The sequence below is a fragment of the Oratosquilla oratoria genome, chromosome 8, assembly GCF_046742065.1.
Source record: "Oratosquilla oratoria isolate Oo_2021 chromosome 8, ASM4674206v1, whole genome shotgun sequence".
NCBI lineage: Eukaryota > Metazoa > Arthropoda > Malacostraca > Stomatopoda > Squillidae > Oratosquilla > Oratosquilla oratoria.
The window spans coordinates 14,611,964-14,637,350 of record NC_134784.1 but is presented as its reverse complement, the minus strand read 5'-3'; the positions used below and the strand labels follow the sequence as shown (position 1 = coordinate 14,637,350).

Genomic DNA, 25,387 nt, shown 5'->3' with positions numbered 1-25,387 from the left:
CTCAGGAGGCATTGAGGAATGTGGAGGACATATGTGATCAGGAGGAGGTGGATGAGGATTCAGAGGGGTTTGCTTCATCTGCATTGACATCTGCAAATACCGAGGAAGTAGATGATAGTGGTGAGTTACACAAGGTACAACAAGGACAAAATGATATTGTGAGCAACTCTGATTTGCCAGAGAACTCTCGAAGAGAAACAAGACCATTTAAACTGTTAGTGGGGCAAAGGATCTGAAGACTGAATGAAAAAACTGGTGAGCACATGTCTGGAAAGAAAGTGAGCAGACGGGGTAAAGCTTAAGGAGAATATGAAAATTGGTTCAACTTCCATAAAGATTCTGATGGGAATATAGAGTGTATGGATTTTTTGGAATTTGCAGAATTGGAAACTCTCCCTGATGAAGTGGAGACGTTCATGTTTTACTCCACTGAAAAAAATATATACAAGCAAAGGAGCTAGTAATAAAAAATAAAAAAAATATGAGGTGGAGGACAGAAAACAGGAATCTAACTGTGGTGGGTTATCACAGAAAAAGTGAAAGATGGAAGTCCTATCAAGGCATGCCTTGTAGCAAGGGGTTTTGAGGTGGACACACCCAGTTTTAGGAAGGACTCCCTAGCTTATCTTAAAGATCTATCTTATTGGCTCTGACAATGGCTTCTGCATTTGATTGGGAGTGTCACAGCCAGGATGTGAAGTCAGCTTACCTTCAGGGCAACTACATAGAGCAAGAAGTTTACTTGCGTCCTCCTCCATAATATAGTGGTCAGCTTTGGAGACTGAAAAAGATGGTGTACGGTCTATGTGACGCAGCAAGAGCGTGGTAATTGTGTGTCAAGAGTCAGTTACTGTCTCTGTTAGCTGAGGTGTGTCCACTTGAACCATCCTTGTTTTCTTGGTATCAGGGCCCCGACATGGGTAAGTGCCACCCCCACACACCACCACCTTCCATATCTGATGGTCACTAGCATGATTCACATGTAACATTCATCCACAAAACGTTTATACACACAACTCATGATGAATAAATCATACATTAAAAGTACATTAGGGGGAATTTGCTTTACCTCCTTTTCACCCAAAATGCCGCCCCCCCCCCACCAAAACGTGCCACCCCGGGGCATTGCAACACCCCGCCCCTGCTTGGTATTATGGTGGTGAACTTCATGGTATCATATATGTATATGTGGATGACTTTCTCTGGATGGACACTGGGGTGTTCCAAAAGGTTATTAATGTTTTTCAAGGAGAGTTCTGTTTTGGGAGCACAGCATCATCTACCTTCAAGTACATAGGTATGGAAGTGGGCAATACGGCTGAAGGTATAATGGTTGGCCAGCATAGTTATGCCAGTCTGCTCACACCACTGAGTTTGGGGTGTTACAGGTTGGCCACTAAGTCCAGTTAGTTGTCGGACAATGAGAAGAAGGAATTCCATGCTCTGATTGGTCAACTGAGCTCGATAAGTACACAAACGAGACCTGATATTGCCTTTCCTGTGTGTGCTTCTGGCCTTTTGTGTGGTTCAGTGAACAGACACCTGGTGGCAGTGTTGTTGAGATGCTATATGGAGTGCTGGGTCCCCAGTGTAAAGGAGAAGGTGCTTGGAGCAAGATTGGTTTAATAGTCCCCATACAGAGTGAAGGATAGAAGCAAGATCGAGAGAATATAAAGGGCAGCAACCAAACTAGTTCCCAAGCTAGCAGATAAGCCAAGCCATATGAGGAGAAACTAAAAGTACTGGGTCTGCTATTGAAAGATTAAAGAGAAAGAGGTGATATGGTAACAGTATTCACGTACAAGGGACAAGAAAGGAAAGTCACCATGTAAGTGAAGTGGTGGAGTAATATAGTTTAGGCTGTCAGGCCCTACTGGGATGTGCTGTGCCCTCTGCATTGCTTCTGACCTAGGCAGTGGGCGAGGGTCTGGGATGGCCTTTCATCCATAAAGAACTGAGAGGGAAGCAACTGGATATTTGATGGGTGTGGGGGTGGGTATATGCCTTGGCTGGCTACCTTCCTTATGAGGGGAAAAACCCTTTTGATAAATAGTTTTGAGCAGGGCCTGTACCACTGGTGAATATTCTACTCTGGGGCAGGTTTCTGTCCATGTAGCCAAAAGCCATTTTCAATGTTTGTCAACAGTCTTGCCCATAATCTTGTTGACAGGCTTCTTGGGTGACACATTATCTATGACCACTGCGTATTGTCAATGCAACAGTCATCATGTAAATGAAAGGAAAAGTTAAAGTACATTCAGGCTATTGATTTTATTTTCATAAATCTTACACTGGGCAAATCTTGAATATATATTTTCATATTGACATCCTATAAAGACCATTACATACAAAGAAGGCACATTTATGTATGTATAGATATATCACAAGGGGATTTGCATATTCCTGAATGTGAGCTTTTCACTTTCACATGCTGAAAAGTATATACTTCAATAAAACCTTAATTACTATTTTTCTTCAAATGTAATGTCACACCAATCAAAAGCAAAAAATAAATATATCAAATGCAAAAATTTTATTGTTCGACAGGCTGATAACAAATCAACCTGAAAGTAATGTGGTGATACATAATATAATAAACATTTTCTTTTACCATTCAAGCCAATATATATGCAAATGAATATCACGGGGTCTTTAACATATACTGTATCCGTGCAATCTTTCAAATACACTCCTGTGATTTCATAAAAACAGTTCAAGAACCAATTTAAAAAAAAATCACACAACTTATATATACCTAGGGACATGTATATGTCTTACTAAAAACATAAAAAACAAATCTTAACACAGAATGATTTTCTATTATTACTTTCCTAAATATCACCAATATTCATGGTCTTCATAAAATACAGTACTTACTTTTATGTAGCACTGTCCAATATCACACTAATCTTTGTAGAACATAGTCAACACCAATTTCTACAGATTATTAGAGCTCTGCATGACAAATCCTTTCCTAATAATAAACACATTCATATGAACAATCCTCTGTTTAATATAAAATATCCCCACAAGGTGTTATGTCCTATTTCACAACAGTATATCCCTGCAGCACTTTGGAAGGGGAAAAGTCATTGCTTATGGTCTAATATAATGGAACTGATTGGCCTAAGTACAGAGATCACCCCCCCTCCAAAAAAAAAAAAAGTACAAAAAATATGCATCAAGCTTGTCCCAACTTTTTGAGTCCTAATACTACCTTGATCAGTTCTATGTCTGTACATGTAAAGCTTAAAGACAATCATATATTTGTGCTTAGTCTTTCAAATCCTCACAATTCCTTGCTTAAATAGCATTTTCTATCCTTTGCATTTCAACAAATTAACAACTCATTGGACTCCTTTCTCAGTTGATAATCCACTTTAACCTGTTGACTGTGTTGTTCTACTTATATCTATTCTGGCTGCCCCAAAGTAATTTCATTCACCTAAAGAACACCCCTCCCACATTCGTATGGTTAAACATTTTGAAAACACTATGATGTCAAACATTGAGGCCCTATTTAACCTCTCTTGTGGGCTCCACATTGGTATCCATGCATACAAATTTATCAATGGCTGTGAATATACATCTGCAAAGATGAATTCCAAAGCCATGAACCTCCATCAACGTGTTTACCAGTGCTCATAAGTACAAAAGCACTATAATACTGTTACCCATAGCAAATACAATGCAATACAACACAATAAAAAAAATTAGTTAACAGCCATGATTTTGTGATTGTGGGTGTGGAGCAAAGTCATGTCATGCATGGTAATTTCAACTTCAGATAAATCAAGATTATTAGGTAATTTGGATTGGCCTTCCTCCAATCGGTCTGATATACAGAGGGTTTATTGTATAACAAAACAAATTGTTTTAGAATGACTACAAAATATCAGTGTACATTACTAAATGTACTCTAAATTTTGCTATCCAATACTCTGAACTAAAGATAATTTCCATCATTCAACATCAATGGAATTCTTTCAGCAACATTAGTAATACCTGTATGGGTTATTGACTATACAGTTGTATGTACTAAATATTTTTGGGACTAGAGGCATAACAATCAATCTCTTGCCCCAGATCTCTCTTGCAGGAGATCCATGGTTCCCTGGTAACCTGCAACAACTACTGGATTGGCCCAAGTCACTCAAGGAAGACATACCAAGTTGTCATCTGGATATGGCTGGGGCAGAGGAGTACAAAATGAGGTCTTTGGTGTCTTCTATGTGATATTTGCACCCGAGGCAGTTTCTTTCAATGACCATGACTATGATGTGTTGATACTGCCTTAATGCAGGATGGTAACATGAATGTAGTTGTGCTAGTGTGGTTCTTGCTTCTCTTGGGAGGGACTTTTCTGCGAGGTTAAAGTTTGGACAAGTATGATATAGTAAGATGACAGTGGTAGGTCTTACATGTTTGTTTTGTGATCTGTGTGTGTGTGTGTATTTACCTAGTTGTATTACATGGGAAGGGAGTTATGCTCGTAGTGACCCGTCAGCATCAAGTTTTTTCTTAAAATCTTGAAGTCTTTGCACACACTGTTTCTTTATCTAAGTTATTTTATATATCCAGCACTCTGTGTGGGAAGCTATTCTTTTTCCAATCTCTTCTATAGTTATCCTTTTTGAGTTTCTTTTCATGGCCTCTTGTTTTTCCATTGTCATTTTTTAGTAAATCATTCCTGTGTTTTTGTGTGGATGTGTTGTGTGGTGCAGGTGATATGTGTTTGAGTGTACATATTGCATTTTTTTATTTTTTTTATTCACTTGTTTGTCCATATGAGATGTAATGAGATGGGTGAGTAGGGTTGAAGATTCTTGCTGCAAACTATATAACTATCATTTACATGTGTGTTCTATGGAAGTTTGGGGTGGTTTTGGAGCACCCTGTTCATATCTTCAATGTTTTACTTTGTATTGTTTGTAGTGTGTTTATGTTTGTATTACTGATTGTTGGGAAGAATTCTGTGGAGGGGTAGTTGAGTGTGGTTCTATGAACTGTTTGTAGACTGTGATTAGAGTTTCTTACTCCTGTTCAAATCCCATGCTTGCTACTGATTTTAGTATATCTGTTTCTTTGTTAATATTTACTGCCAGGTCTTTGAAGTACATGTCGATATCATAAGTGAGGTCCAGACTCTGGGTTTTTTTTCCCAATGAAAGGGTTTAGCCATTCAATTATACTATTGAACATATGTTCTCTCATTCATGGTTACCAGGAGAGAGTAATATTAGAGATGGTTTCTGAGGTGAGGCCTCTAATTCTGGACCTCATAAGTGAGGTCCAGAACTCTGGGTTTTTTTCCCAATGAAAGGGTTTAGCCATTCAATTATACTATTGGACATATGTTCTCTCATTCATGGTTACCAGGAAAGAGTAATATTAGAGATGATTTCTGAGGTGAGGCCTCTAATTCTATCATTTCTTAGCCATTATTCCTGTTTGTCTTAGTAATCTGGGGTGTTCTTAGCTGCTATTGAATAACATGAGAGAGTGAGGGTATTCCTCCTTGGGGGAACTCCATTACTGTTGTTAGTGAGAAGAGTGCTGATGGAATAGCCCTCAATTAATCAATTTGTTTGAGGTGGGTATATTAATTAGGTTTCCCTTATGCTATTAGTCTTTCTATCTCAGATATGGTGAATAGTAATTAAATTAGAATGTAGGGTGCACAGTTTTCTAGCAGTTTGATTTTAATACAACTATTACATTGGCTCTTTTACAAATTGTTAAAATTTTGTTGTACAACCAAGAATAATTTAAAGTTTCAGTCAAGGCCTTTATCATAAATGGGCCAAGGTGTTTTAGATGAATGTTCAAGATCTTATCTGGACCTTTTGTGTGGGAGTTTTTGTCTGAGATGAGAGAGAGGATAATACCTGTACAACACTGCTTCTGACCCAGGGCAGTGGGCAATGTGCAGGGATGACCCGTCATCCAGGAGGTGCTCAGATGGGAGGGAGGGTGGGAGGGGTGTGGAGTGTATTCAGGGATGAAATGGGTGGGAGTGATTTTATGCCTTCCCTTTTTGGCTACCTCCCTTGTAAGGGGGAAAAAGCCTTGGTATATGTATGTATTTATTTTTCTTCTTTTTCACATCTTTTATTTATTTTCCTGTTTTCTGGGTATGAAACTTGTTTCAAGTTACTGTTTTAGTGAAGGTACTTTTCCTAGGGTTGCTCCTATTGGTTTTTGAGTAGGGGGTGGATTCATTTTTAGTGTCCAATATTTTCTTTGTTTGTTTTCTCATCTATTGCATTTGTGTCTTTTTCAGAGTCACACAGCATTCAAAATGTTATGGTATTTGATGACTCTACACTTATTGTGGTGATTGTGATGGTAATGGTTGGAATGTCATCACTGTTCCTACTTGTGTTGTAAGAGACAACTAAATTGATTGAAGCAAGAGTATTCCCCTTTCTGTAAATTTCTCCAACAAAGAATCAAAGCATGCTTTGATTTGGCCATCCCAATTACAAGGGATAGAAATGTCATTGGCACATGCACATGGTAAACAAATAATTCTACTAATATACCAATGCATATAAAAGCACACACATCACTCCCATGACAAGCAAGAATTGCATTTGACTGCCTACATTCAGGTTGAAACTCCTTTGCTAAGAAAAAACAAAAAAAAAAATGGAATGAAAAGAAAAAATCTCTCACAGAAATGGTCTGGCATTAGACAAACTGCCTCAGAGGCAACCACTGCAGAGAAGACACAGAGAACCATACACTGCATTGTCCTACACACTTTTTCCACACAACATAAAATCCCTTTACGGAGTGAATCATGGGTTGAACCAGTGGCTGAGACCATTTCCTGGGGACCAAAAGTCTCTTTCATGAGAGAACTGGTACAACAGATTGAGTGATTGTATAACAAAAAAATTAATTGCTACAATTTACTTGACATATTAGAAAGAGAAAACAAAGGGCAAAAAGAAGATAATGAAAAAAAAAAAATTATATTTGTGATTAAGCAGAATAATAGAAATTAAAAACAAATAAAAAACAGAATAAATAATTGCATAAATAAAAGCTTCAATATAACTGTACCTGATAGGCCTACTGGGCTTGTACCATAAGTTAGGATGTACAAATCAACTTCAAAATTTAAAACTCAAAATTCTGGTTTAGGTCTAATTTGCCATATAAGTAGATAAAGACTAGGGTATAACAATACCACTAAAAATTATACCTTTCATTATGTAAGTATGCAGGTCAACCTTGTAAATTTCAAGATTACACTGCATGAGCTCAACCAGGAAAAAATATTTGATAAATTCTTACATTTGCTGTACTGCTTTTCACCAGGGCAAGGAGCTAATATAAAAGAAGGGATATGGGCATTGGATGGGTGGGGTCATATTTTGATTTAGTCACCCCCTTATAAGATGGAAAAGGGCTTTTATGTATATGTATGTATAGGTCTACCCCAAGTTTTGGAGGTATTTCATTTTTCTCTTATGTATAAAAAAATTAACTTGTACATCACAATTTACAGTAACAAAAATGCAAAGGTTATGTTTGACATACACAAGTCAAGATGAATTACAATTGAGACGTTTCACGATGATTTAACCTAATAAAATATGACATATAGTTAACAAATAATCATTCTTGCTGTTAAATTAAAATAAAAATACAAACATGAATTTGTGCAGTGTTTACAGTCTCGTACCTTTCCTACACATTCTAACCCAAAAGACTAGACCTGCCATGTACAAGGTACAGTAATATGCAGTCTTAATAAACCCTAATTTTATCTACAGTTCCCCATCAAATAATTAGCAATGATTCTGTCAAGTAGGAAGGCACAGAGAATAATAAAAATTTCTTTTACCCCATTCAATATCACACATTTCACTGATTTTAACTCGAACACCAGATGATTTTATTTACAAGTGGTGGCATGATAAAACTATATACCCATTCACCAAGGCTCTGAACTGAATGAAATATGGCACCATAATGGCCCAAACCTAACAAGTGCATTTCATAAATGAAAAGATTATGTCATCAAAGGACTTTGTGATTGACCTGGCAACAACATAATTCTTAAGTTGAGCATTATAACTGTAGTTAACCTTTTCAAGATACAAACAATGGAAATTGTGCATTTTAAGAAAGATGAACGAGAGTTTGAATTGGAAAAAATCAATATTTCATCCACGTTCTATGAGAAACAAGAAATTCATAATGCTTAATGAACTTTAAAAAAAAAAAAAAAATCTTACAATGGTCCACATACCTACATATACTAACAGCCTTTTCTCCCTTACAAGAGAGGTAGCCAGTCAAAGGCATTAATCCACTCCTACTCATTTCATCCCCATATACTCCCATTCATCACCCCTCCCTCCCTCTTTTCTTGGCTCTTCCTGGATGACACATCATCCCTGCATCTCGCCCACTGCTCTGGGTCAGAAGCAATGTAGCAAGACACAGCACATCCACAGCAAGGACATTTCATTTAATCGGTGACCTGTCCACTCCATCATCTCATGCAGAAAAAGAGAAGACAGAGAAATCCCTCCAGGCTGCATCAAAATATCACTCACACATACTCCCTCACTCCCCCAACCCCCACCCACTCACTTCCATGCATCACATCATCATTCATACACAGCCATTCTCCACCCATCCCTATCTTCCGTCTTCTCCCTTCCTTTCTCAACAGACATTCCCCTCTTTCCCAGTGTCCCTTTTACCCCATCCATCTCATTCTTGGTTCCCCTCATATTCACTCCTACCTCTGCCTTCCACACCTCTTTTACTAATTTTTCTTCATTCATTCTTGCCATGTGTCCAAATCATCCCAATACTCTTTCATCAACGCGATCTCCAAACTCCCTTTCCATCCCTGTTCTCCTCCTCACCTCGTTTCTCACTCTATCCAGCCTAGCAACCCCTACTTCTCAGGTATTTCATCTTAAACACAAGTAAACTCTTCTTCTCTTATGTTTCATGTTTCTGCCTCATACAGTGCTGTAGGCACAATCACCCCTTCATACACAAATAATGAGACCATAAGGAAAGAGGTAGATGAAAGAATTAAAGCAATGACCATAGAAGCAGGAAAAAGCATAAGAGAAAATGAATTGCAACAACTCAGGAATGATTGGAAAAAAAGACAAAGGAGAAGATAAGGTAATTTTCAAAGAAATAGTCCATCAACAGATGCAGGAAAAGGCCAAAGATACAGTTATTAAGGTAATTAAACAAAAGGAAGACCTAGTAAGAGATACAGTTGACAAAAAAAATGTATAGTAATTTATGGTCTACAGGAAAAACAAAATTGATTCCCGAGAGAAAAAGAGGACAAAGAAGTGGCAAAAAAAAAAAAAAAAGTCTATAGGCAGTACAGGATAATGAGCAAAAAATAGATATGGAAATAGAGAAAGTGCACAGAATGGTATGTAGAAGGAAAAAGTCAACCAATAAGATCAAGTTAAGGTCACAAATGGCAGTGGAAGAAATCTTAGCAAGAACAGGAAAATTAGCAAGCAGCAAACAATATAAAAATATATGGATAAAAAGAGACATGAATGATGAGGAAAGAGAAAGAATTAGGACATTAAGAAATGAAGCTAAAGAAAAAAAATGTGTTAGATATGAGACAAAAAATGGTATACTCAAGAAGAAAAAAAAAAAAAGTTCAGGGAATGAGATGGAGGGTGCAGAAAATTAAAATTAGCGTATACTAACATAAATGGATTGATCTCAGGATTAAACAAACTTAACGATTACCTGTCAGAAGCAAAACTAGACGAAATGGGAACTGTGGAGATAATTCCCATTACATCAGTGTTGAACATGGATTATACAATCACTGGCTTAGAAATAGGGAGGAGAAACAAGGTGGAGTTATGTTCCTGGTTAAAAAACTTAAATGTGACAAAAGTTACATATGGAGAGAACAAATGGATGATCACAAAAAGGGAGTTGAAGACAATGACATGAAAAACATAAAATTTGCAGTGATTTATGTGCCCCTAAAAATGGGGTCTTGGAGAAAGATTACTTCAAAATGTTAGACAATACAAAATCTTCAATAAATGAGATGCTGAAGGATGGAAGTAATGCAGTACTCATGGATGATTTTAATTGCAAAGAAATATGTTGGGAAGAGATGATAGTGAAAGGTGGAGAAGATCAATGGAGAAATGTATTATTCGACATGACTATAGAACATACAATGACACAATGGGTAAAGGAAAACACTAGATTTAGAAATAATGAAGAACCATCAAAACTAGATTTAATATTTATGTCAGAACTTGAAATAGTAGACAAAATTGAATACAAGACACCAATTGTGAAGTGACCAATACTACTTGAGTTAGAATTAAAGGAGGAAATATAAAGAGAAATGAGTAGCACAGAAAAGGAAGACTGATGTATAGTAAAACTGATTTTTGAGAAATTTAGGAAAAATTCTACAAAGAAGAAACAAGTGGAAGGAAAATGGATGATTCTGATGATCTGTACAGGAGTGGATAAATATGTACCAAAGTAAAAACAGGAAAAGGTGTACATTAAGTGCTAGTTTAATAGAAGGTGCAGCAAAGCGAAAGATAGAAGAGACAAAGCTTGGAAGAGTTGGAGAAAAGACAGGAAACCTAGAAAGGGGCAATTATGCATTAATCAAAGGAATGAATATGTAAAAATATGCAGGGATGAAAAATGTAACTATGAGAAAGACATGATAGAAAAATGTAAGGATCAGCCAAAACTATTCTATAGATATGTAAATACATACATACATATACCTTACACGGGGGGTAGCCAAAAAGAAAAAGGCATAGAAATCACTCTCACCCATTTCATTTCCCATATATTCACTCCCCTCCACCACCCTCCTTCCCTCCTATCTTGGCACCTCCTGGATGACGGGTCATCCCTGCATCCTGTCCACTGCACTGGGTCAGAAACAGTGTCACAAGACACAGCACATCCACAGCAAGGCCGCTTCATAAATTTGGCGACCCCCCCTCTCCATCCCCTCATGCAGAACAGGAGAAGACGGGGAGAAATCCCTTCGGGCTGCGTCAAATTTTTTCTCATACATACTTCCTCACCCCCCATCCCCCACCCACTCCCCCTCATGCATCACAGCATCATTTATACACAACCCTTCTCCATTTATCCCTATCTTCTGTCCTCTCCCATCCTTCCTCTACAGACATTCCTCTCTTTTGTAAAGCCCCTTTCACCCCATCCATCCATCTCATCCTAGGACACCACCTCATATTCACTCCTTCCACCTCCGCCTTCCACACTTCTTTTACTAATCTTTCTTCACTCATTCAAAGAAGAGAAAGAGGTGACTTGTTGACCATTTATAGAATTATGAAAGGCATGGAAGTCCTTTGATAGAGAAGACTTACTAAATTGGGATAAGAGAAACATAAGAGAACATGGAAAGAAGCTCAAAAAGGACAATTATAGAAGAGACCTGAAAAAGAACAGTTTTCCCCACAGAGTGGTGGATATATGTACCTAGTTGTATTATACAGGAAGGGGAGCTATGCTCATGGTGACCCGTTTTTGTATCTCACAAGATCAAGTTTGTTCTTAAATTCTTGTATTGTATTTGCACACACTATTTTTTCATCCAATTCGTTCCATATATCTATCACTCTGGGAAACTGTTCTTTTTCAGGTCTCTTCTGTAGTTATCCTTTTTGAGTTTCATTGCATGTCCTCTTGTTTTACCTCTGTCCCACTTTATTAAGTCCTCTCTATTAAGGCATTCTTTTCCTTTCATAATTCTGTAGATGGTTAGTAGGTCCCCTCATTCTTTTCTTTGTTCCAGGGTCAGCAATTCCAGTTCAGCCAGTCTTTGTTCATATGTCAGGTTTAAAAGTGTTGGGGCCATCTTTGTCGTTGCTCTTTGTATTCTTTCTAATTTTCTTATATTCTTTTTTGTACTGGGTGACCATATCAGCACTGCATATTCCAATTTTGGCCTTATCAGAGTTTGTAATATTTTCTTAATCATTTCCTTATCCAAGTATTTAAAGGCCACCTTTATTGATCTCAACAAATTGTATGTTTCTCCAACTATTTTATCTAAATGTTTATCTGGCGAATTGTCTTTGGTGATGATTACTCCTAGGTCCCTTTCAGAGTTTACTTTCTTTACCTCTTTTCTGTCAATTTTATAATGTCCTGATATTCTATTCTTGCTTTTCCCAAATTCAATTATACTGCATTTCTTGATGTTGAATTCTACCTCCCATCTCTTGCTCTACTCTGAGACTTTGTTCAGATCACTCTGTAATGAGTCACAGTCTATTTCGGAGTTTATTCTCATTAATAACTTTGCATCATCTGCAAAGCAGTTCATGTAAACTTTCAATACCTTCATCCATGTCATTTACATATATAGCAAACATTATCAGAGCTAGTACTGACCCTTGTGGGAGGCCACTACTCATTTCTTCCTATTTTGAATACTTGTCTCAGAGCATTACTCTCATTTTTCTTCCATGTAGTCCTCCATCCAATTCCATAGCTTTCCATGTATTCCTCCTATTGTTTTCAGTTTATATAGCAAATTTCTGTGTGGTACCTTATCAAATGCCTTTTGTAGGTCCAGGAAGGCAGTCTGCCCAGCCATCCCTTTCTTGCAATATATATATCAATCTTGAATAGAAAGAAATCAAATTAGTGGTACATGATCTTCCCTGTCTAATTCCAAATTGCCTCGGGTTCAATACATTATTCTCCTCCAGATATTTTGTCCATCTTTGATGATTCTCTCACAAATTTTAATTGTAGATTCCTTCTATTCCCTTTTCAAGTCCTAGTGGCTCCTCCTGTATTTCTTTTAGTATTTCTGTTACTGTATTCTCCTCTTTTTCCCTTTGGAACCTTATTAGTCCATGTTTCTCTTTGATACCATAGCTTACAATACATTTTTTTTTTGTCTATTGTGTCTCTTACCCATCTATTTCTTCCTTTATTACTTCTATCACCGTGTCCTTTGTGCTTTCATTCATTTGTTCTTTGACTATTTCTTTAAATAGTATTTTTTGGTTTTCTTTGTCTTTCATTTGGTTTTTAATTTCCATCATGTTTTATTTATTTTTTAATATTTTCACCAACTTTGCCTGTCTGCATTAATAACTTTTCATTAACTTCCCTCAACAATTTCATTAATATTTGTGTCTTCACTTTTCATCTTTTCATTATCAGTTTTTTTTACTTTAGCCAGTTCCTTTTTCATTTCTTCAATTTCCCTAATTCATAGTGCATTTTCCTTCCTCAATTCACTCACTTCTTTGTATAACTGGTTATAGGTGAAAGAAGAGTGTGTGCAAAAACAACATATGAATTTAAGGGCAAACTAGATATGGAGAGATACAAAGACTGGACACCACAAGCATAGCTCCCCTTCCCATAAGATACAACTAGGTAAATACAATCTCCTTTTAGTATTCATTCCCAAATGTCTACTTCTCACTACATTTTTTAATCTCCCAAAGCATTTACATGCTTCTCTCAATATACATTCTACCTCAACCTCCACTCCTCCCTTTCCCACCACATTCACACTCAAGTATCTAAAGCTATCTATTTCCTCCAGTCTCTCTTAATACTCACTTCCAATTTGCTGCCCTCCTCTCCCCTTGTACATCTCATCATCTTACTTTTACCCACATTTATCTTCAACTTCCTTCTTTTGCACACCTTCCCAAACTCTGTCACTAACTTCCTTAATCCCTTCTCTGATCCTGCTACAAGCACAATGTTGTCAGCAAACAACAACTGGCTTATCTCCTCCATTTTCTTTAACCATCTCCAATCCCCAGCCTATTACCCTTGTGTTTACCTCTTGCACCACCCCATCCATGTATAAATTTAACAGCCAAGGCAACAACACATCTCTAGCAAAGTCTCATCTTTACCTCAAACCACTCACTCTCTCCATTTCTAATTCTAACACAGGATCTACTACTCTTGTAAAAACTCGTAACTGCTCTTAACAGCTTTCCTCCTATCCCGTATATCTGCAATACCTCCCAGTGCCTTCCTGTCTACCCTGTCATAAGCCTTATCCAAATCCATAAAGGCCTAAAAAACATACATAACTTTCCCTAAAGCTTTCTCACATATCTGCCTTACTACAAAAATATGATTCACGCAACCCCTACCTGTCCTAAACCCACACTGTTCCTCTCCTAATTCTCTCAATCAAAACCCTCCCATATGCCTTCCCAACTACGCTCAACAAACTAATCCCTCTGAAACTACTACTCACACTTGTCCCCTTTTCCCTTGTAAAACAGAACTATACAGGCACTCATCCAGTCCTCCAATACTCTACCTTTTCTTTTATACAAATATTAAACAACCTCACCAGCCAGTCCACAATCACTGTGCCTCCCTTTATTAGACTTTGATTGACACCCATCTAACCCAGGTGCCTTACCTGCTCTCATCATTTTAATTACTGCTTTCACTTACTCTTTCCTTATTTCTCCTCCATTTTCCTCATTCATCACTGTTATTTTCTTAGCACTTCCCACTGCAACTACCTTTCCCTCCCTATCTTCCTTCCCATTTAGCAACTCCCTAAAATACTCTGCCCATCTTCCTCTTACTGCCATCTCTTCCATTATCATCTCTTCACCTGCATCTTTTCCTTTTTCTTCTCTGCTTCATTCGTCTCCTCTTCCTCTCTTAATTTCCTTCCAAAACATCTTTTTATTACTTTCAAAATTTTCTATCATACTCTTACCTCATTTCACAGCTACTCTCCTCTTTGCCTCCTTTATCTTATGCTTTAGTTCTCTTCTCTTTTCTTTGTACCTCTCATGTGATTCTCTTGTCCTATTTTGTAACCAATCTGTGAATGCTCATTTCTTCTTTTCTACAACCTTCTTTGCTTCATAATCCCACCACTCACTACCCTTCCTTCTGTTTCCTCCCATCCTCCTTGTTCCATGGTTAATGAATAAAAAAAAATAATAACCATGTTTTTCATCAACCTCTTATAAAGGAACAAAGTGATCAATGTCTGGTATCTGCATGTGGTGGATATGCAAGATATATACCACAGATTTTCATATTCAAAACCTAACAACCCCCTCACCTCCATCAGGAGGTACAGTACTATGGTCTCTGGATTGGGCTCAAGGTCTCTATCAACTTCTGCTGTATGTCTTACATTTTTTTCAAACAAGAAGAGCTTACAACTGGCAACTGCTCTCCTCTCCCTACCACTTTCAGCTAGCTGGTATACTGGTGCATACTTGGCCTGCTAATTCAGCAGTCCTTAACTTGGTCTCTCCTCAGGGCTGAAAAGCATCATATCACTGCAAGTCCACAACTGCTCCCTTGGGCAAGGAGGGTGTGCATGTAAAAGGTGTGCACTATCCATAGATGGGGCCATATGACCTATGGAGCTCTCATCAGGGAAGGTAATAATTGTTGATCTGAAGTCTAATACATGATCCAAGACCATGGTAAATCAAAAGTGTAGCTCCCTTCCTGTATATTACAATTCAGTAGGTACAATATGAGCCTCTTAGTACAACACAATTATACAAATCAAATACAATATTTTTTTAGTATTCCCTGCTGAAAAAGGTAGGGAAGGAGTCTTGTATGTCCATGGGCCTTTTATACTATCAAATACAGTAAATATCACCTGTACTTGAATGAGAATTGAGAAAAAATAAAAATAATAATAAAACATGAAAATAGGAAGAGTGCCAAGAAATGACTGGGTACAAGTTAACATTGATCATACTGTCCTTGAGCAATCTTTGCCTTCATGTGTGCACTGCACAGGTACCATGGCATCACAATTATATCACTCAAAAAAATCAAAATCATCCTCTAACTCCGTTCCTTGGAAAAGACGTTCGAAGCAGGGTGACTTTGGGTTGTCATAATGGCTGTAAGGGCGGGTTTTGTCCAGAAGATTCATGCAGATCCAGCAGAAGTAGGCATTGCATCGAAAGCAAGTCATCTTGTTGCAGCCATCCTTTTTCTGAGGAGTAAAAGTCAATTCATGAGGTATCAAATCCTTATTAGTATTCATTTTAATTCATACTATTCCTAACCATCCCTTGAGTATGATGGCAAAATCTAAATGTATATTCTTTTTCCTGACATCATACCACATTATACAACAAAACAGAGAAACCTAACTGATTAGCTAAGCTCTTTTCAGTGTGCAATAAACCCCTTGTTGAGTAAAACTGGCAGCTGATAGAACACAAAACAAAAATCCGAGGTATATCACCGTTCAAAAGATGACTATATCATTCACATATATTCTACAGCCTACTCACAATGCCCCACACCAAACACTCCCAAGACACACAAGTCATCACACTAGCTTAACTCTAATGAGGTCACCACCCAACACTGAGGCAGTTTCAACACAGAACTGACCTGTCAACAGACACGACATGTCCAAGAAGCACACTACCTACATACCTATATATCTATATATATATATATATATATATATATATATATATATATATATATATATATATATATATATATATATATATACATACATACATTAACAGCCCTCTTATCCGGCATTCAGGTATCCGGCAACTTCAAGTATCCGGCATATTTTTTTTTAGCATTTCTTATGTTAAGTTAAATGTTTATGTTATGTTAAATGTTGTTAATAGTTAATAAAACGAGTTGATTGTGGACATAGTGTTTTTGTAACCCTTCACTTATTTTAGTAACCCCTTCAGAAAAGTACAGAGAAGGTTAGTGTCTAGTGATGAACTGTATGTTGGCGAGTGAGGTGGTGACGCCACAATCATGTGATGTTTTGTTTATGTTAGAGTATGTGATATGTGTCTTGCGATGCTTCTGACCCAGGGCAGTGGACAAGGTGCAGGGATGACCCATCATCCAGGTGCTGCTAAGATGAGAGGGAGGGTGGAGGGGTGTGGAGTGTATTCAGGGATGGAACGAGTGGGAATAATTTTATGCCTTTTCCTTTTTGGCTACCTCCCTTGTAAGGGGGAAAAAGCCTTGGTATATGTATGTGATACTATATGTTAACTGACTAATATTAATAGTGAGTAAAGGGGGTGATTGTAGACATATTTTTGTACCCCTTCACTTACTTTAGCAACCCTTTCAAGTATCCAGAATCTTCGAGTATCCGGCATGCCTTTGGTCCCAGTGATGCCGGATAAGAGAGCTTTTACTGTGTGTGTGTGTGTACATATATATATATATATATATATATATATATATATATATATATATATATACATATATACATACACACACACACCAATGCCTTCTTCCCCCTTATAAGCAAAGTTAATGGCACACTCCCACTACCACCCCTTCCACTCCCATCCACCACCCTTGTTTCACTCTTATCTTAGCTCCTTGTGGATAAAGGGTCATCCCTGTCTTTTGCCCAGTGCCCAGGTTGGAAGCAATGCAACAAGAAACACCACATCCACATCAAGATTCAGAAGCACACACCACAGAGAAAACAAAACAGATAATCTTATTCTGTCCAACATTAACACCATACTGACAGCTGTACAACATTCTTCCTCTGGGTGATTTATAGGAAAACTTAGATGCCACTGACAGAAACCTCAGGGTCACAAATACCCTGCAAGAGAGACCACATGCAACAAGTTGATTGATTCATCTCTTAGAGAATACTTTTTATCTATAAACCAATAGGCTTCTTCCTCCTTGTAAGCAAAGCAGCCATCAGCAAGACTTGCACCTACCTCACACCCATTAAGGAAAAAAAATTGGTGGGGGTGGGTGTCTAGCCAGCTTTGGTAATATTTCGCATTATTTCTAATAATGAAGCAGCCTTGCTGTGGATGTGCTGTGTCTTGTGACAATACTTCTGACCCAGGGCAGTGGGTTAGATGCAGGGATGACCTGTCATCCAGGAGGGGCCAAGATAAGAGGGAGGGAAGGGAGTGGATGGGAGTAGAGTATGTGGGGATGGAATGGGTATGAGTGATTTTTTTCCCATTTATCTATTTATTTATATATATTTTTTTTACCTCCTTTGAAAGGGGGGAAAAGCCTTGGTATATGTATTTCTAATATGCTCCTGGGTGAGGTAACCACTTTCTAAGCTGTGTTAATATATTGTTCTACAGTATATCTCTTCTCCAAGGATCAGCAAAGTTTGACCCCCAAAGCATATGTTGCCAATGCTTGCCTTGCTTCATCAATACCTCAAGACAACATACATTAAAACAACACCCAAAGACCTGTATCACACACAGATACTCTCTTCTCTTCCTCCACAACCACCAAATACCAGCCTCTGGAAACATATTCATAATCATATCACTCACCGCTCCATTAACACACTGAAAGACAACACATTGCTGCATGCCAGACCCCCTGATATCCACCCTTCTGAATCCTCTCTCCCATGAAAGGATAGAGTCCACCTGGCCAATCTGCGGTGCAGCCACCACCCAGCACTTCTAAGCTACCAGAAGAGGCTGGATGACCGCATTGTGAACAGCTGCCCAGGATGTAACACTTCACCCCATACCATACAACACATAATGGAAGACTGCAGTATACACAATCATGCACGCAAACAACACAACATACACTCTATAAAGGATTTGTGGGAAAACCCAGTTTTGGCTGTGGCATTCCTTAAGGAGACAGAACTGCTTGGACAGATAGTCTAGGGAACGACAACAACAACAACATACCTCTAAATCATGCCTGTTGTGCCCACAATGTGCAGAAAATATAATCACAGGAAGGGTACTTTCCTTCATAACAAACAATAGTAACACTACTTACTTCTACAGGTGCCCTACAATGAGGGCAGTTTTTCGAATTATCCTTAAGATACTCCAAGGTGAGGTAATCATTCTCCAGGCTGCGTAGATATTTCTTTCCATATCTATCCTCCAAAGACTGACGAATTGACTGATCTCCAGATACATATGTTGCCAATATCTGTCTTGCTTCAGTGCCTCTGAGGCGACATGGTTCTAAACCATGCCAGCTACAGCTACACAGTGCACAAAAAACAAAGTCACATGATGGACATTGTCCCCGATGATCATCAATGGTCACAGGGTACTGACAGTGTTTTCGTGGACATGGCATTATGTCTCCAAGGGATGACAGTGTTGAACTCAGCAACATTTCATCCCATTTCTTATACAAATCCTCTGGCACAAGATTTTGTACCTGTTGATCAAGGGAACATGGGGTAATTTACAAATGCTTGTATAAATCATCTAAGTAAAATGGTACCAATGATAAGTACCTGCAAGGGTCCTAGTACATGGACATCATATAGAATCATATCCCTACCATTCATGTGTAAAACTCACCAACATAATTATCTACATCAGGAGGTAAATCTTCGTGGGGTTGACACTTGGTCTCCATACCAGGCCGAAGATCTTTGTCAACCTCAACTATTTTTCCTTGGACTTTTCAAACATGAACAGCTGACAGTTCATGACTCTTTCCATCCTCCTACTATATTACAAACTAATGACAAAGGGAAAAGGGGACAAGTGTGAATGTAGTAGTTTCAGAGGGATTAGCTTGTTAAGTGTAGTTGGGAAGGCTTATGGGAGGATCTTGATTGAGAGGATTAGGAGAGGAACAGAGGGAGTAATTGGTGAGGAACGGTGTGGATTTAGGACGGGTAGAGGTTATGTAGATCAGATTTTTGTGGTAAGACAGATATGTAAGAAAGCTATAGGAAAGGGGAAGGATGCTTTTTGGGCTTTTATGAATCTGGAAAAGGCTTACGATAGGGTAGACAGAAAGGCACTGTGGGAGGTTTTGCAGATATACGGGATAGGAGGAAAGCTCCTAGGAGCTGTCAAGAGTTTTTATGAGAGCAGTAGTGCTTGTGTCAGGATTGGAAATGGAGAGAGTGAGTGGTTCAAGGTAAAGGTGGGACTTCGTCAAGGATGCATTATGTCGCCCTGACTGTTCAACTTATGCATGAATGGGGGTAGAGCGAAAGGTAAATGCAAGGGTAGTGGATCAGGGATTGGAGATGGTTAAAGAAAATGGAGAAAAGTGGGAGGTGAGCCAGCTGTTGTTTGTGCATGGCACCGCTTGTGGCAGGATCGGAGGAGGGATTGAGGAAGTTGGTGACAGAGTTTGGGAGAGTGTATGATAGAAGAAATCTGAAGATAGATGTGGGTAAAAGTAGGGTGATGAGATGTAAAAGGGGTGAAAGTGGCAGTAGACTGGAAGTGAGCATTAAGGGAGAGCGACTGGAGGAAGTGGATAGTTTTAGATACTTGGGTGCAAATGTGGCAGGAAAAAGTGGAGTGAAGGTGGAGGTAGAATGTAGATTGAGAGAAGCGAGTAAATGCTTTGGTGGATTAAAAAGTGCAATGAGGAATAGACATTTGGGAATGGATGCTAAGAGGAGAATGTATGAAGGAGCAATTGTGCCAACAGCACTGTATGGGGCAGAAACATGGAACATAAGAGAGGAAGAGAGAAGGAGTTTGAATGTGTTTGAGATGAAGTGTCTGAGAAGTATGATGGGGGTTACTCGGCTAGATAGAGTGAGAAATGAGGAGGTGAGGAGGAGAACAGGGGTGGAAAGGGAGTTGGGAGATAGGGTTGATGAAAGAGTATTAGGATGGTTTGGACTCATGGAAAGAATGAGTGAAGAAAGACTAGTAAAAGAGGTATGGAGGGCAGATGTGGAGGGAGTGAACATGAGGGGACGTCCTAGGATGAGGTGGATGGATGGGGTGAAGGGGGCTTTGGGGAAGAGGGGAATGTCTGTTGAGGAAGGACGGGAGAGGACAGAAGACAGGGGTGAATGGAGAATGGTTGTATATGGATGATGTTGTGATGCATGAGGTTGAATGGGCAAGGGGGATGGGGGGGGGAGGCAGTATGTGTGAGCAAAATTTGACACAGCCCGAAGGGATTTCTCCCCGTCTTCTCCTTTTATGCATGGGGGGACGGAGAGGGGGGGGGTCGCCGATTTAATGAAGTGACCTTGCTGTGGATGTGCTGTGTCTTGCGACACTGCTTCTGACCCAGGGCAGTGGACAAGGTGCAGGGATGACCCATCATCCAGGAGGTGCTAAGATAAGAGGGAGGGTGGAGGGGTGTTGAGTGTATTCAGGGATGGAATGGGTGGGAATGATTTTATGCCTTTTCCTTTTTGGCTACCTCCCTTGTAAGGGGGAAAAAGCCTTGGTATATGTATGTATGTATGTAATGACAAAGAAACATTCCCATACTAATACAACACAGACAATCCGATGGGGTACGAGTTTGATGGAAATTTTTTGACAGAATAAAAAGATGTTTTGGAAGGAAGAGGAGTGGAGTGAGGGTGAGGATGCTGAAATGTCTCAGGGGGGTTTGCTTGTTGGCTGTACTGAGGATACTGTTTGGGTATGTTTAGATTGACAAATTGGTCTAGGATTTTGTTTTCTCTTTGATTTGCAATTTGTGTGTGTAGCCATATGGAATGATGTGCATTCAGGTAAACTGCCAATACAGTGTTTAAATCATTGGATGGCTGTTGGGATGTGTATCTTTGAGATCTTGATATGAATGGAGGTACATGGCAATGGGAACAAATTGAAAAGGACCAACTTGCTGGTGGCAGGGTTCAAACTGCCATCAACTCGACCTCTACCACAAGTAGCAATGCTCTAACCTGCTTGGCCAGCAAACATCCAGATTAAGGTTAGGGTTATGACAGGTTATGAAGATCAGTAGCAGGAAGATGGTTGTATCTGACATCCATCTTCCTGGACCACAACAAGCAGGTAGTTACTCAGTGTTGATCCTGCCAACTACACTAAATCCTTGACATTGAAATTTACTGTGAAAATACAAAATATAAAATACATCAACAAGACCATCTGACACATACCTGAACGGGATTGGCATCTGATTCACATTTATCTTCAGGACACTTCAGACATTTAATATTTCCTTCATTGATTTGAACCTCAAAGTAGCTCTTCATGCAATCTTTGCAGTAAACATGACTGCAAGGCCAAAACTGAATACACTGGGATCCAAGCTTATCTCCAAAACACACTTTGCACTCAAACATTTTACTTGCAAATACCTGCCTCGTCATTTCAGAGTCATATTCTTTCAATATGCGTAAAAGATTGGCATCTGGAGCCAAGTCTTGAACTGTTCTTTTGTCTAGATCATTTGTGAAATCATTCTTAACACCATTGTCTTGACACTTCATATTTTCATGTGTGTCTGTACTTTCTACTGTATCAACTCGAGTTTGTTTATGTATAACAGCAACATGTGGTTTTACCTTTTCCAAGTCTAAGGTATCTTCAATGTCTAAAAGCATCAGTGTGTTGTCTTTTAAGCACTGTGCCCACATAAATAACACAACACTACCTTTGTATTCTTCCCAGATTGCATCCAACTCAGAGCACAGCTTACTCAACTGGAAAATAATGTCTTTCATTACATTCCTAGAATCCCAGGTAAATATCATACAAAAAAAAAATATATATATATATATATATATATATATATATATATATATATATCAATTACTTCTTATATAACTATTCATATATTCTCACCAATACATATTTACAACATGTGTATGTGTGTGCGTGTGTATTTACCTAATTGTATCTAATTGTAGTATACAGGAAAGGAGCAAGGCTCATTGGGCCCTGTCTCCTATTCCCGATTTTTTTAACATACCTAGACTCAAATTCATGTACATTCCCAACTTAATCTATATTTTTTATTTCCAATTATCACATTTAGATCTAAACTCTAGTATTGTTTGAGCTTAGGTTACATCACCTTGCAAGCTATTCCACATATTTATGCATCTAAATGGAAAACTATTCCTTCACATCCTTTTGACATGTGGTCTTTTTCAATTTACTTCAATGACCTCTTAAAGCCCTCTCATCTTTAATTAGGAGATCTCTTCTATCAATGCAATCTATCCCCTTTAGTGACCTGAACACTGTAATCATGTCACCATAAACGTAACACAAAAAGAAATCAGTGATCAAATTAAAACCCTGGATGTCAGAAAATCACATGGCCCAGACGGAATAGCAAACTGGATACTGAAAGAATGCATGGAAGAATTAACTGACAAAATATATGATATAATTAAATCATCAATTAAAGAAGGAAAAGTACCATTGGACTGGAAAAAAGCAAACATTGTACCAATTTATAAGGGAGGTGATAAGGAAGATCCATCTAACTACAGACCGGTCTCACTAACAAGCACAATAGCAAAAATTTGTGAAAGAGTGATCAAAAACAGATGGGTTAAGTACCTGGAAGAAAAATCTATACTGAACCCAAATCAATTTGGATTTAGACAAGGGAGATCCTGTACAACAAATCTGATTTGCTTTTACTCAAGATTAGTAGACATAATAGAAGAAAGAGATGGATGGGCAGACTGTGCTTTTCTGGACCTGCAAAAGGCATTCGATAAGGTACCTCATAGGAAACTAATAAATAAGATAGAGTCAAAAGGTGGCATCAGAGGAAAATTATTGGAATGGATGAAAGACTTTCTGATTGGGAGGAAAATGAGAGTTGTAATTAGAGAAAAATTCTCCAACTGGGAAGAAGTAAAAAGCGGGGTCCCGCAAGGATCAGTACTGGCCCCAATCATGTTCGCTGTATACATTAATGACATGAATGAAGGCGTGGAGTGCTATATAAATTTTTTTGCAGATGATGCAAAATTACTTAAGAAGGTAAAAACGGAAGAGGACTGCAACTCATTGCAACAAGATCTGGACACAATATGGAATTGGACTCAAAAGTGGGAAGTAAAATTCAATATTAAGAAATGCAGCATAATGGAATTTGGAAAGAGTAAAAATAGAATATCAAAAGATTACAGAATTGGGGAAGAAAAAATAAATAAAACAAACTATGAAAAAGATCTTGGAGTGATGATTGGAAAGGACATGAAACCAGATAAGCATATAAACAAGATGTTCGGAGAAACCTACAACTTATTGAGAGCAATCAAAGTGGCACTTACCTATATGGACGAAGAAATGATAAGGAAAATACTTACTACACTAATAAGAACAAAACTCGAGTACGCAGCATCACTTTGGACACCCAGTACCAAAAAGAATATTAAGAAACTAGAAAGATTACTAGAAAGGTCTCCTGTCGGCATGCTCCGCCTTTGTAATCCTTTGTAATTACAAAGAGCGACAACAAAACTAGCACCGACACTCGCCGAACTAACATATGAGCAAAGACTATCCAAATTGAACCTACCAACTCTGGAACAAAGAAGAGAAAGAGGAGATTTGCTAACTATCTACAGAATAATGAAAGGAATGGAAGTTTTAGAAAGGAACGACCTATTAATGTGGGACAACGGTAAAACAAGAGGACACGGAAAAAATTGAAAAAGGATAGTTATAGAAAAAACTTGAAAAGGAACAGTTTCCCACACAGAGCGATAAATACATGGAACAAATTAGACAACAAAACAGTATGTGCTAACACTATACAAGATTTTAAGATAAAACTTGATGCGGAGAGATACAAAGACGGGTCACCACGAGCATAGCTCCCCTCCCGTATATTACAACTAGGTAAATACAACTAGGTAGGTAAATACCTCTTTCGCTTCTATCTTTCCAAATTGGTAGACCCAGTACATTTAGTCTTTCCTTATATGGTTTATCTGCCAGGCTGGGGAGCAGTTTGGTTGCTGCCCTTTGTATTCTCTCAATCTTGCCTATATCCTTCACTCTGTGTGGGGACCATACTACTGATGCATATTCCAGTCTTGGACTTATCAGGGTTTCAATGAGTTTTTTCATCATCCCTTCATCCATATAATGGAATGCCATTTCAATCTTCTGCAGTTGTCCAAATGTCTCTCCCACAATCCTTCTGATATGTGTCAGATGACAGGTTGCCTTTTATCAACACTCCTGTCTTTCTCCTCTTTTGTTTTTGTAATGTGTTCACTTCCCAAGGAATAGTTTAAGGATGGCCTTTTACCACTATTGCCTATTTCCAGTACTTTGCATTTTTTGGTATTGAACTTCATTTCCCATTCTTGGCTCAATGCATAAATAGTATCTAGATCTTTTTGCAATATTCTACTGTCCTAATTTTTCACTCTTCTCATGATTTTTGCCTTATCATCTGCAAACATGTTAGTATAGCTTGTTGTTCCTTCCATCATGCCATTGACATAGACAAGATCCATTATTGGTGCAAGCACTGAACCTTGTGGAACTCCACTCATTACTGCTCTATAGCTTGACATCTTGTCCTTTACTACTGTCCTAACACCCCCATCGCTCAGATTTGGCTGAATTTTGGTTTATAGGTAATTTTAGGGCTCTAAACA

The 25,387-nt window shown here is 38.4% G+C and overlaps 1 protein-coding gene across 1 annotated transcript in view; it reads right to left on the bottom strand.

Moving 5' to 3' along the window:
- Positions 1-2,256: 2,256 nt before the first annotated feature.
- LOC143027588 (E3 ubiquitin-protein ligase RNF14-like) overlaps positions 2,257-25,387 on the bottom strand; it is a 44,025-nt gene continuing 20,894 nt past the window's right edge. The window contains exons 5-7 of the mRNA XM_076188923.1: positions 21,908-22,453; positions 18,823-19,218; positions 2,257-16,021 (exon numbers count right to left, since the gene is read on the bottom strand). Of these exons, the coding sequence (XP_076045038.1) occupies positions 15,842-16,021; positions 18,823-19,218; positions 21,908-22,453 (1,122 nt within the window). The 3' untranslated portion in view covers positions 2,257-15,841. The remainder of the gene's footprint in view (positions 16,022-18,822; positions 19,219-21,907; positions 22,454-25,387) is intronic.